The sequence below is a fragment of the Arvicola amphibius genome, chromosome 6, assembly GCF_903992535.2.
Source record: "Arvicola amphibius chromosome 6, mArvAmp1.2, whole genome shotgun sequence".
Classification (NCBI taxonomy): Eukaryota; Metazoa; Chordata; class Mammalia; order Rodentia; family Cricetidae; genus Arvicola; species Arvicola amphibius.
This window is the reverse complement of record NC_052052.2, coordinates 125,229,955-125,242,828: the sequence shown is the minus strand read 5'-3', so window position 1 is coordinate 125,242,828 and position 12,874 is coordinate 125,229,955. Positions and strand designations below refer to the sequence as shown.

Sequence of the window (12,874 nt, the reverse complement as noted above, 5' to 3'; positions counted from 1 at the left end):
CTGCGTGCGCGTGCTTCCGCATCAACCTTCCGGCGGAACTTAGGTCTTGGGCGAGTCGGCGCAGTAAGCGAGGCGCGGACGCCGGAGCGCGGGAGGGGAGAGGGGGGCCGGGGGGTCAGGCTGCGCGTGCGCGCTGGAGCCCCAGCGGGTACAAAACTGAAGTGCCCAGGCTGTGAGGACTGGGCCAGCGGGAGCGCGCGACACTTCCTCCAGAGCGCGCGCAACACGGGCCGGGCTTGCGTGTTTGACCTTCCACGTTCTGGTGCTTTCCCTAGAGTCTCTTCCAGAGTTCATTCCTCCAGAGCCCAGAATCTTGAGTTGTATCTACGATGAGCAACTTGACCCAGAATCTACGGGACGTCATGAAGGTCTTGTTCAGAGTTCCCGGTTTTGATAGAGTTTTGGAAAAGGTATTGTCCGCAAAGCCTCTGGTGGAGAGGACGAATCTAATAAAACACCCGAGTTAGATTCTAGTCTATTTGGTGGAGTGTCTTGTGAGCCCACCTTCGTGGCCTCTCAAACGCCCGAGAGTGCGTGGATTCTCATCTAAACGTAAATAAGCATGACTTTGTCACCCGTAGAGACGGGTTTGGTCCACTGGAGTGAGCCAAGAAAAAAGTCTGTGTACAGTCATTTAAGGGACGCTGGAGTACAGGACAGGTGCGTAGGGATTGTTTGTTTTAAGGCATGAAAGCGAAGTACGCTTGAGGTGAAAGACGGACAACTTGTTCCTATGTTGTGTTTCTGGGTTTTGAGACTGGGTCTTACTCTAACATAGGTTGATAAATATTTTGATTCATGAATGTCTGCTTTTTACGATTAAGAAAGAATGCTTGGAATTTTGGAAAGAATTTGGGCGTGAGATTAAAATATTGGTTAGCTACAGGCATTTGAAATCTTTCTACTTGAACACTCCCCCTCGGGTTTTTTAAACGATGTACATAATATATCAGGGCTTTTGTCAAAAATAGTTAATAACACTTAAGTAGATGTATTTAATGTTTTCAAATAAGAAATATTTAAAGTCCAAAGACATCATTTGACAGTGACTTTTGGAAAGATGATATTATCCAAAAAAGAACGTGTTTATCGGCCGGACAGTGGTGGCGCATGCCTTTAATCCCAGCATTCCTGAGGCGGAGGTAGGCGGATCTCTGTGATTTTGAAGCCAGCCTGGTCTACAAGGGCTAGATCCAGGACAGGCTCCAAAAGCTACAGAGAAACCTTGTCTCAAAAACTAAACAAAACTATTTTTTTAAAAAAAAAAAGTGTATTTATCTAAGAAGAAATTTGATTTTTTTTAAAATCTGCTGTGAGAATGGGTGTGGCTAGTAGCGTGCTTGCAGGTTGGAGGACCTCCATTGGTGGGGTCTATAGCCGTTTCCTCCTTAAACTGTCATCAGCCTTGTGGCTATATAATATTTTGTAATATATTTTTTATTTTCTTTCTTTTTCGATTTAAACAAGGTCTCTCTACGTCGCTCTAGCTGTTCTTGAACTTGATGTGTAGACCAGGCTGGCCTGGAACTCACAGAGATCCATCTGCCTCTGCCTCTTGAGTGCGGGGATTAACAGTATGTGCCACCACATCTGACTTTCATGTGTGAGATAATTTTGACATTAGTTTGATTGCTTTTGAGTAATTAGTTAAAATTCTCATAACTTAGTCCGGCATGATGGTGCCTGTCTCTAATTCCAGCTCAGGGGAGCCTGATGCAGGGGAGTTTGTAAGGCTAGTTACATAACCATCCCACTTCGCAAAAAAGAACAGTTAACCTTTCTTTAAAAAAATAAAAGTTGATTTTTCAGTGTTTACTCTTTGGAAATCAATATAGATTTTGCATTTACACTATTGCTGGACACACTGCAAGAGCTCACTCAGTATTTTATAGGTAGCAGTGAATGGCTGTTAAGCCACACAGGTTGATAATAATCATTGTGTGATTATTATCAGTAGGTAAGTGGTTATGTTTTATGTAGGCAGAGAAGCTAAGACTAAAGTATATATTTCTGTATAGTGGTTTGTATGTGTATATATGTGGTTTTTATGGTTTCCTTTGTTTTGTTTTTGAGACAGCATCCTGGCTTTTCTGGAACTTGAATTTAACCCTCTTTGCCTCTGTCTCCTGAATGCTGGTATTACTCTTGTGATTGTGTGCATATCATCACACCAATGTATTTCTGCTTAGTGTTTCATAAAAGATTGTTATACTTACTAGCATTGCAAAAACGTTGACATCCTGGCCAAGTCTAACTACATTAGTCCCATTAAACAAACAAACAAACAAAAACCTATTTAACACTTCATTTTAAATCCTGTATCCTCATGGAGGCTGGGGATATAGCTCAGTTGGTAGAATGCTTGCCTGGCATGCACAAAGCCGTGGCTTACATCTCTAGCGCCATGTTAAACCAGACGTGATAGTACATACCTGGGATCCCAGCCGCACTCAGGAAGGAGGTAGACACAGAAAGATAAGAAGTTCATCCTCAAGTTCATACCAACTTCAAAGCCAACCTGAACTACATGAGGCCTTGTCTCAAGATGAAAAGAAGTTATGTCCACATGAAACATGTTTTCCTACCATGTGACTTTCCCTGGGAAGAAATGAACAAACATCTGCCCACATCTGTGAGTGTCTGAGAGCACAGATGGCGCAAAGGCAACTGTGTCACTGAAAGCCCACCCCGGCATGAGCGGGAGCTCAGTATTGCTGCATCCCTGCAGCTCCGTGCTTGCAAACAACCCAGCTAGCAGAGTGTCCTCCCTCTTGCAAGTTTTGACTGCTTCCGAAAGGGAATCTTTTCAATTTTTTTCAAACTGTTAGGCAGCTTTGGAAATCCAGTCACTCGGCTCACAGGTGGCATACCACATTTTTAGAGCTCAAACACACTACCACATCTTGGCGAATGAACCTGAACTTCACAATACATTCATACCAGAGCTTGCAAAAGAGCTTCCAGCCAGCTGCAGGACAGAACTAGGCCTTTCTTTCCTTTTAAGATTATTCTATTGTATAGAATAGTGTACTTTCTTTAAATACCCTCTTTACTGGGACATTTGAAGTATGAAGAGTACTACAATAAATGACCTTTAAGTGCTTACAACTTTAAAGGCTCCACAAGGAAGGCAGGAACACTCGAAAGGGCTGGAAGTGCCTCTCCTAAGTTCCTGCCAGAGGCTTGGGTATTTTCGTCAGCCTTCTCTGGATGCCTCCTTTGGATGCCAGACCTATCCGAGGACTCAATTATAATAATTCATAGATTGTAGTTGGCCTTTTCAGTTCTAGAATTAAGCGCTATTTTATCCTATGAAGTAGACTGTTTTCTGAGAACTTTTTATGTATATTGATTATTTTTGAGAACTTTTTATATAATGCATATATATGTATATTTATGTGTGTATCTTATTCACTTCCTAGTTCTCCCCCTAAGTCCTCCCAGATCCACTCCTAGCTGCCTCCCAACTTCATGCCGCCCCTTTTTGTTTTTGTTTTTGATACAAGGTCTCTCTAGACTTGGCTGTCCTGGAGCTTCTTGTTTAGAGCAGGCTGGCAGACTGGCATTGAACTCAAGAGATCCTCCTGTCTCTGTCTCCCACGTGCTGAGATTAAAGGTGTGTAACACCACGCTCAGTTTTGTCTCGTTTTTTAATAATCCATTGAGTCCGCTTGTACTGTCCGTAGACTACAGGTATGGGACCATCTACTGTGATGTAACCGACCTACCAGATGCCATAGCCTTAAAACTGACTGTTCCCCACCCCACAGGCCGTCAGCTATCCGTAACTCTCCCGCTGGAGTGGGGACTCGAGCCACTTTCCTCCATGCTGGAATGCTAACCAGCTTGATTCTATGAAGAGTCATAGAATTCTGTGATTCTATGGCAACCACAGCTCCTGAGTTCATGAGTGTATATGGACTCTGTCCTTAATGGAAGGTACTTTTACTTAGAGACTTTTTTTTTTTTACCACATGTTAACAGAATAGGAGACAGATGTTCTGGCATCTAATGGGTAGAGAGTAAGGGTGCTAATCAGTACCCTACAGTACACAAGTTTTTACCACGGTGCGCCCCCATCACAGAGAATCACCCAGGCCACATGGCAGCAGGCCTGGCCTGAGGAATCTTGACTGTGCTGCTAGTGAAGTCCTTTGCCTTGCATCCAAAGCTAGTTAAATTGTCACACTGTCCTTTCTAAATATATACTGTGTCTTTGCCCTGTCCTTGGAATTGTTCATTCACCTTGAGAGGGTTCATGTGCTGTCTCAAGAGAATGTAGTTTTCCCATAAATCTCTGGTTAACAATTATTACCTAAGGACTGGTTGTGTGACACCGGGGTAAAGTGCACACGTAAGGCCATGGGTTCAATTCAATGTTATCCTCAGCTCTTGAGTACTTGAGACCTAACTCCAAACAAAAATGAAACTCATTCCTTTTGCCCTTCCAATTCTTTATTTAAAGGCACATGTTGGATGTGGCTCAGTGATAGAATACTTGTTCAGCCGAGTTGTGGTGGCACATGCCACTACTTCCAGCACTTGGGAGGCAGAGAGGCAGGCATAGCTCTATGAGTTAGAAACCAGCCTGGTCTACAGACTGAGTTCCATGATAACCAGAACTGTTACACAGAGAAACCCTGTCTCGAAAAAAACAAAACAAAAGAATACTTGCTCAGCACACAAAATAAGGGTTATTACATTCTGGTCCCATCTTCCTGCTATAGACTATTGGTTAGTGAGGACATCTTGTGGCTGGAATAGGCAATGCTTTCCCCCCTTTTGATGTACCTGTTGCTTAAAACACAGCATTGTTTGAGGAGCTTATATTATTTCAGTTTATCCCCCTTTGTGGCCTTCTGTAGAGCAAACACTAGTACAAGCACTAAAGCTGTACTGACTTGGGAAGAAGCCTAAAGGCTTCTACAGATTTCCCCATCTTATGTCAGTGAATAGATTGCCAGACGTAGTAGTTTGCCTATAATCCCAGCACCCATAAGGTGGAGGCTGGGTTGAATGGGAGAGGGTTCTCAGAGGTGGAATCAACCTGGACTACGGGAGATGCTGTCTCAGCAATTAAAATGACAGACCTAGAGCAATTCTGTCACATATGAGGTGACCCTGAAATGAACCACTGAATGTATCAGCAAAATAGGCGCTATCTATGTGGCATATAACTATCATACATCATGTAGTGATGTTTTGGTCAAGCTACATGTACTATGAAGGTCCCATGAGTTTAATCTCAGAGGTAAAAATTTCTTGCAGTCCAGTGAATACATAGTTGTGTTGTAGGAGTGGCGGGCTGTTTTCTCGCCACCTGGCTAGCTTTACCTGAAATAATTACACGGAAACTGTATTCATTTAAACACTGCCTGGCCCATTAGTTTCAGCCTCTTATTGGCTAATTCTCATATCTTGCTTTAACCCATATTTAGTAATCTGTGTAGCACCATGAGGTGGTGTCTTACCGGGAAGGATCTTAGCCTGCGTCCATCTCGGAGAGGAGAGCTATGGCGTCTGCCTGAGGTGTCTGCCTGACTCTGCTTTTTTTCTCCCACAATTCTGTTCTGTCTACTCTGCCTACCTAATTTTCTGTCCCATTAAAGGGCCAAGGCAGTTCCTTTATTAACCAATGAAAGTAACACATAGACAGATAACCCTCCTCCATCATAGTTGAAGAAATAAGAGAATAAAACTGCAGAAAAAGAACCCCCAAGAAAATTCACATTAAAGAGACCGAGGATTTTACAGCTCTCACAACGAATATGGGAATTCTGGGGATTTGTAGCTCAGTTGGTAGGATGCCTTTTGTGCACAAAACCCAAGGTTTAATCCCCATTACTGTATGAGCTGGGCAACTGGGGATGGTGGACATAACTTAATCCAGCACTCAGAACAGAGGCAGGAAGATCAGAAAAAAGTTAGAGGTCATTACAAATTTTGTCTTGAAAAAGGTCTCAGTAGTGAAAGATTTTAATATGGGGAGTGTTCACAGTGTGTGACCTGCTTGCAAGCAAATTTGTGATATGAGGAAGGAAAGGAAGGGGACAGTGCCTGTTAGTGGTGGCGCATACTTGCCATCCCTGCAGCTGGAGGTGGTGGAGAGAAACAAACAACATCCCCACCATGGACAGCCCGAAAGTACTTCAGAAGGAACCCTTGCTTTCTCTGTATCGTTCATGTAATACTTTTCATTATACTTTAGAAAGGCATGGGACCTTCAAGCAATAATTTAACATTGCTGAATTATATTATTCCACTTCTTTTGTTTAAATGAGGGTTCTGACTGAAGTTTACTAATAATCCTAGTAGCTTGAATGACTGAACATCTCCCAGCCTGTTTTTTAAGCTGTTTTACACTATTCATTAATTCATGTAGAAAATTACTCTGGGGCTGGAGAGATGGCTCAGCGGTTAAGAGCACTGACTGTTCTTCCAGAGGACCTGAGTTCAATTCCCAGCAACCACATGGTGGCTCACAACCATCTGTAATGAGATCTGGCGCCCTCTTCTGGACTGCAGGCATACATGGAGGCAGAATGTTGTATACATAATAAATAAAATCTTTAAAAAATGTATATTTAAAAAAAGAAAAGAAAATTACTCTGCTTGTATAAAAACTAAAAAACAACTAATTTAAAACCTTCTTTTTCGTGATTAGAAGATGACAGATTGTGGGGGTTGGTTCATGGAAAAGGTCCAAAGAGAGCTAGGCCTGCCTGGTGATGCAGGCCTGTGATGCTATCATTTGGAAGGCTGAAGAACTACCTCTTAGAGGACCAGGGTTCAGTTCTCAGCCCCACACAGTGACTCACAACCATCCATAACCAAGTTGCAGGTATCCAACCTTTTCTTACTTCTGTGGGCACCAGGCACACTCATGATGCACACATACACACAAGAGACCCAGTCACAAAAATAAATTTAAATATTAAAAAAACACAAGGAAATTCTGGTATATACAACCCTCTGAATTCTTTAACATTTTATGTTTATTTTATGTATGTGATTTCCCTACAGGTGCCTATGGAGGCCAAAAGAACCTTCTGGAACTGGAGTGGTAAATGGTTATGAGTTGCTATGTGGGTGCTAGGAATGAGACTCGGGTCCTCTGCAAGAGTATCAAGTACTCTTAACTGCTGAACCATCTCTCAGCCCAATGATCTGAACTCTGCAAGATGAGGAATAGCAAAAAACATTGTTTTTCCTGAACATTCTGTCTCTGTCTCTGCCTCTCTCTGCCTGTCTCTCTCTCTCTCTCTCTCTCTCTCTCTCTCTCTCTCTCTCTCTCTCTCTCTCTCTCCCTCTCCTCTCTCCTCTCTCTCTCTCTCTCTCTGTTTGTAGCCCTGGCACACTGATCCCAGCTGAGTGCTAAGAGAGTTTGTTAAGGCCAGGAACCCAGTTTCAAAGCTCCAGCTAGCAGCAGGCAGGAGTCCAGGAGTGCATTCCTGCCAGACTTTACTCTGGAAATTGGAGTATATTGAAGGTCGAGCTAGAAAATAAATTATAAAAGGGCTAATTTCAACCATTAATTGTCAAGGCAGCTTTGGAGCCTGTCCTGGAACTAGCTCTTGTAGACCAGGCAGGTCTTGAACTCACAGAGATCCACCTGCCTCTGCCTCCCGAGTGCTGGGATTAAAGGCATGTACCACCACTGCCCAGCTCTGAGTCCACTTTTTTGGCATATTCTGTTTGTTCAAATGACTTTTTTAAAAGACAGGATCTCAGAACTAGACATATATGTGATGTGGGATTCCCCTCTGTGTGCTATGAATATGTTTTATTACCCATTGGTTAATAAAAAAAACTACTTTGGCCTATGACAGAGCAGAATATAGCCAGGCAGGAAGAGATATAGAGAGAAAGTAGGCAGAGTCAAAGAGACACCATGTAGCTTCCAAAGGAGAAAGATGCCGTTGGAACCTTACTGGTAGGACCCAACCTCATGATAATACACAGATGAATAGAAATGTGTTTAATTTCAACCTTGTGGTGGTGGTGGTGCATGCCTTTAATCCCAGCACTTGGGAGGCAGAGGCAGGTGGATCTCTGTGAGTTCGAGGCCAACCTGGTCTACAGGACCTAGTTCCAGGACAGGATCCAAAGGTACAGAGAAACCCTGTTTCAAAAAACCAAATAAATAAGTAAATAGATAAATAAATATAAATAAATAAAAAATGGGTTAATTTAAGATGTAAGAGCTAGCTAGGAATATGCCTAAGCCATTGACCAAGCAGTGTTGTAATTAATATGGTTTCTGTATGATTATTCAGGTCAGGGTGGCCAGGAAACAAATGAGCAGTCTCTGTTCATGTATATGCAGACAAAATACTCAGACACACACACATGCATATATTTTTAATTTAAGACAAAATCTTACTATGGGGGATAGAGAGATGGCTCTGTGGTTAAAACCACATACTAGTCTTACAGAGGACCTGGGTTTTGTTTCTAGCACCGGGTGACTGGCTTACAACTGTCTGTAACTCTATCTCCAAAACACCTTACACCCTGTTCCATTACATTCCATGTGCATATTTTTTAAGATTTCACTATTATAGCCCTGGCACCTAGAAATACATGTCTTCCTCCCTCCGTGCCCCACATGCTGGAATTACAGGTGTGTGGCTCTGTGCCAAGCTTCCAGCGTCAAGATTGTTCTTGCTGTGATGATGTATTTGAGCTATTCAAATAGCACAGAATTAATGTTCAAATATTTTTTTTCACATTTTAATATTTAGGTGACGCTTGTCTCTGCTGCTCCTGATAAAGTAATTTGTGAAATGAAAGTGGAAGAAGAGCATACTAATAAGTTTGGTACTCTCCACGGGGGCTTGACAGCAACTTTGGTAGATTCCATATCAACCATGGCTCTGATGGGAACAGAAAGAGGGCTTCCTGGAGTCAGTGTTGACATGAACATAACGTATGTATCTAGATGTCATCCAGATGCTTTTTTTAAAAAAAAAAATCATACTTGTTTCAAATAACACTGTATTGTGTGGGGGTAATGACCAAAGTCTACATCTTGTGGACGTATGTGCCTGTTTTTCAAATATCTTCAATCCACAGTTGCTTGAACTCATGATTTATAACTTTCATATAGTCCTTAAAAGTACCACCTGTGCCGGCGGTGGTAGTGCACGTCTTTAATCCTAACACTCAGGAGGCAGAGGCATTTGGATCTCTGTGAGTTCAAGGCCAGCCTGGTTTACAGAGCGAGTTCCAGGACAGGCTCCAAAGCTACAGAGAAACCCTGTCTCAAAAAAAAAAAAAAAGAAAGAAAAAAGAAAAAAAAATCACTTGTGCCAGGCATGCTGGGACATACCTTTAATCTGAGATCTTGGGAGGGAGAAGCAAGTGAAACTTCTGTGAGTCCATCAAAGCTGGTTGACCTATTTAGTGAATTCCAGGCCAGCCTGGGCCATATAGTGAAACCCCGTTTTAAAACAAAAACCTAAAACATTAATTAAAGTATCACTAATTAGCCAGATGTGGTTGTATAATCCCAACACTTGGTAGACATCGGAGGATCAGAAGAGTTCAAAGCTAGCCTTGACTTTATGAAACTCTGTGTTCCCCACCCCCACCCTCTTCTCCCAAAGAAAAGTGTGAATGACATTTGGAGAAAAGTTGTTGACCATTTCCCATATGTTACCAAAATCTTGCAACAAAGTGAACACAGGTGCCAGGAAGGGACCCTGAATCTCTCCTGTGAGTATGGCTTAAATGACAGGATCAGGGAGCAGTATGGCCTAGATAGCCTGCCATTCACTATTGTGAAAATGTACGTCACTTTTCCAAATTGAAACTTGAGTTCTAAAGCTAGGCACAGTGGCTCATGTCTTTTATCCCAGCACTTGGGAGGCTGAGCCAAGAGGATCTTCAGTTCAAGGTCAACAAGGAACCTTGTCAGTTTCTCTCAAGCCTGGGAATAAATTGAGAGTTCAATAATCAAATCACAGGACAAACTGAAGATGGACAGAAGAGATGTTATGCTAATGAGCCATATTTGGTGGTCTTTATCTTGTGTGGTGAGCAAGCCCAATTGATGACTATTTTTCCATGAAGACAAAAGGGGTGGAGAGATGGCTTAAGAACACAACAGTCTTGTAGAGGACCTGAGTTTGGTTCCCAGCACTCGCCTTTAATTCCAGTTCAGTGAGACCTGACCCCTCTCACCTCTTGGACTCTCGTATGCATGTCCACACAGAGGTATACACATGAAAGATAGAGAGCTGGAGAGCTAAGCAACAAAAACAATTTATGGGCCCAGTGAGATGTAGATAAGAGAACTTCCTACAAATCTGATGACTTGAGACTGATCCCTGGAACTCACATAGTGGAAGAACTGACACCATGTTTTCTGCTGACCTTTACTCATATACTATGTACAAGCACACACAAAATGATTTAAACTTATAATTTCTTGTAAAGTAGATCTTGACTTGCATGTTTACTTTATAAAAGGGCCCTGAGCATTTATGGATTTGGTGTGGACAGGTGTATTTACATTAATCCTCATGGATACAGAGGGACAACTATATATGCAGTTCATTACCAAGATGGCTAAAAACTTATTTCTTGTAGTTTCTTTTTAAAATGTATGTGTATGTATCAGAGTGTATGCATGTGCACCACACAAATACAGGAACCAGAGGTTGGAAATCAGATCCCTTGGAACTGGAGTTACAGAGGTTTGTGGGCTGCCATGCGAGTGCTGGAAATTGAACCTGGGTCTTCTATAGTAGCCAGTGCTCTGAACTGCTGTGCCACTCTCTCCAGCCCACTCCTTGTAGTTCTTATACTGTCACTTTGGAGTTGAATAAAGTCTGCAGAGATATAAACACTGATAATTCACTTTAAGAGGCTAAAGAGATTAAATGAAAGCTACAGGTAATCTTTCAGTGGTTTCAAATAAATATGAAATAGGAAACTAAAGAAAAAAAGGCAAGGAAATCCCATCTTTATGTGAAAAAACACACATAGATGAAGGAAAGATGGGTCAAGAAGAGCATCTTGCAGACCAGCTACTTACCAAAGGCTTGCCAGTAGTATTCTGAGATTATCTGTAGGTTAAGATACACAAGAAAGCCTATAGGAGTTTGTCACAATCTTTCAACAATTACCTAACCACTATATTTCAATGTTTTCTTTTAAGGTTTATGTCACCTGCTAAACTTGGAGAAGTAGTAGTGATCACAGCACACATTCTGAAGCAAGGAAAAACACTTGCATTTGCCTCGGTGGATCTGACCAACAAGACCACAGGGAAATTAATAGCACAAGGCAGGCATACTAAACACCTGGGAAACTGAGGGAACAAACAGCAGGGTGACCCAATGAAGCCCAACAATGAATGAGTATAACTTTCTGAAATAAATATCAAAACCAGAAGTAGCTAAGTGTTTTCTTTGGGGTACAGAAACTAAAACAAAAATATAGTACAGAGGTTGGGGTTTTTTGTTGTTTTTGCTTTTCTTTCTTTCCCAGAGTCTCTGGCAATCCTGGTACTCACTGTGTAAACCAGGCTGACCTTGAACTCAGAGATCCACCTTCCTTTGCCTCTCTGGTGCTATGATTAAATGTGTGTCAAGTCCAGCTGGGATATCTTTCTTTTGAAACATCTTTAAGTCAGGTGCATGATCATTGCATGAAGGTGTTCTTGGCTCAATGTTTTGGTCTTGCTTTTTGTCACCCAGGATAACCTTGAACTCACAATTTTCTGCTTCAGCCTCCTGAATGCTGGATTATAGGTATGTTGTTTCACCTTGCCTAACTAGTTTTAGTTCACTGTTTTTGTAACAGGTAAAGCAAATAAGCTAGAAGGCCCACTTTAATATTATTCTACAACTGACGCCTAGTATTAAAGGAGAAAGATGAGTCTGACAGACATTAGTTAGTCGTATAGACTGGACAACACATAAACCTTAGAAATGACTTGCAACTCAACTTCCACCACTTTCCCAGGCCACTTCTTAGTTGAGATAGTTGCCTTCACATGGCAAAGGGGGACAAGAATTAGCACACAAAAAAAGGCTTCCCACCTCCAAAAACCATTACCTGAGAACGCAGTTTAAGGAGACATGACAACACAGCAATAATCAATGAAATATTAGATCTTTCCCAGCTCTAAAACACTGTCCATTTACTTTATGAAACATGATTGCCAACTTCCAAAGTGGATATACCACAGCCATACTGGGAAATGAAGAGCCTGTAATATGTAGCCTAAGTTTGAAATGAAGCCCCTGACACTGGAAATAGCCTAAGTACCTTTCTATGCTGATTTTATGTATCTCGACCTACTATCTTTTGCATAGAGGGGACATATCATGAGCCCCTTTGTCTCCCAACTTACTGTACTAGATTCAAGTTAGCAAATAACTACATTTCTCAAAGGTCTCAAAAACTAGAGGACGCTTGCTTTCATTTTTCAGGGATCAAAACTAGAGTGGACTTGAAACATCTGAGTCAATAATTGTGTTAGATACCAGATCTCTAGACTCCTCAGCTGTGGACAAACAGGAAACCTAGATCTTGATTTCTATCCTTTCCTATTAAAAGGACAATATATTCCTTGTAGGAGCTGGGTCCAGAGCTGGAGGCTGGTACTCCAAGAGGTGCTGTGATTTATCCATGAAAGTGCTCAAGAAACTGAGCCTTTCATATTATATGTGACAAGGTTCACAAAATGCTGAAATATACTGAAATTTGAAAAATCTTTTGTAACCATCAAGATTAGCTGGGGCTGCCGGGCGGTGGTGGCGCACGCCTTTAATCCCAGCACTCGGGAGGCAGAGGCAGGCGGATCTCTGAGTTCGAGGCCAGCCTGGTCTACAAGAGCTAGCTCCAGGACAGGCTCTAGAAA

At 42.1% G+C, this 12,874-nt stretch overlaps 1 protein-coding gene across 1 annotated transcript; it reads left to right on the top strand.

Annotated features, from left to right (window-relative positions):
• The first annotated feature begins 154 nt into the window (after window positions 1-154).
• Acot13 (acyl-CoA thioesterase 13) lies at window positions 155-11,400 on the top strand. The gene is made up of 3 exons (XM_038334919.2): window positions 155-410; window positions 8,745-8,929; window positions 11,165-11,400. Exons 1-3 carry the CDS (start codon window positions 330-332, stop codon window positions 11,319-11,321), a joined length of 423 nt encoding a protein of 140 aa, XP_038190847.1. The 5' UTR covers window positions 155-329; the 3' UTR covers window positions 11,322-11,400.
• The last annotated feature ends 1,474 nt before the right edge of the window (window positions 11,401-12,874 follow it).

Excerpts from the sequence above, each read along its gene's own strand:
- Acot13 (XM_038334919.2), top strand. The coding sequence starts at position 330 with ATGAGCAACTTGACCCAGAATCTACGGGACGTCATGAAGGTCTTGTTC. Across the intron at positions 411-8,744 it reads TTGATAGAGTTTTGGAAAAG|GTGACGCTTGTCTCTGCTGC; the intron begins GTATTGTCCGCA and ends TTTAATATTTAG. Across the intron at positions 8,930-11,164 it reads AGTGTTGACATGAACATAAC|GTTTATGTCACCTGCTAAAC; the intron begins GTATGTATCTAG and ends TTTTCTTTTAAG.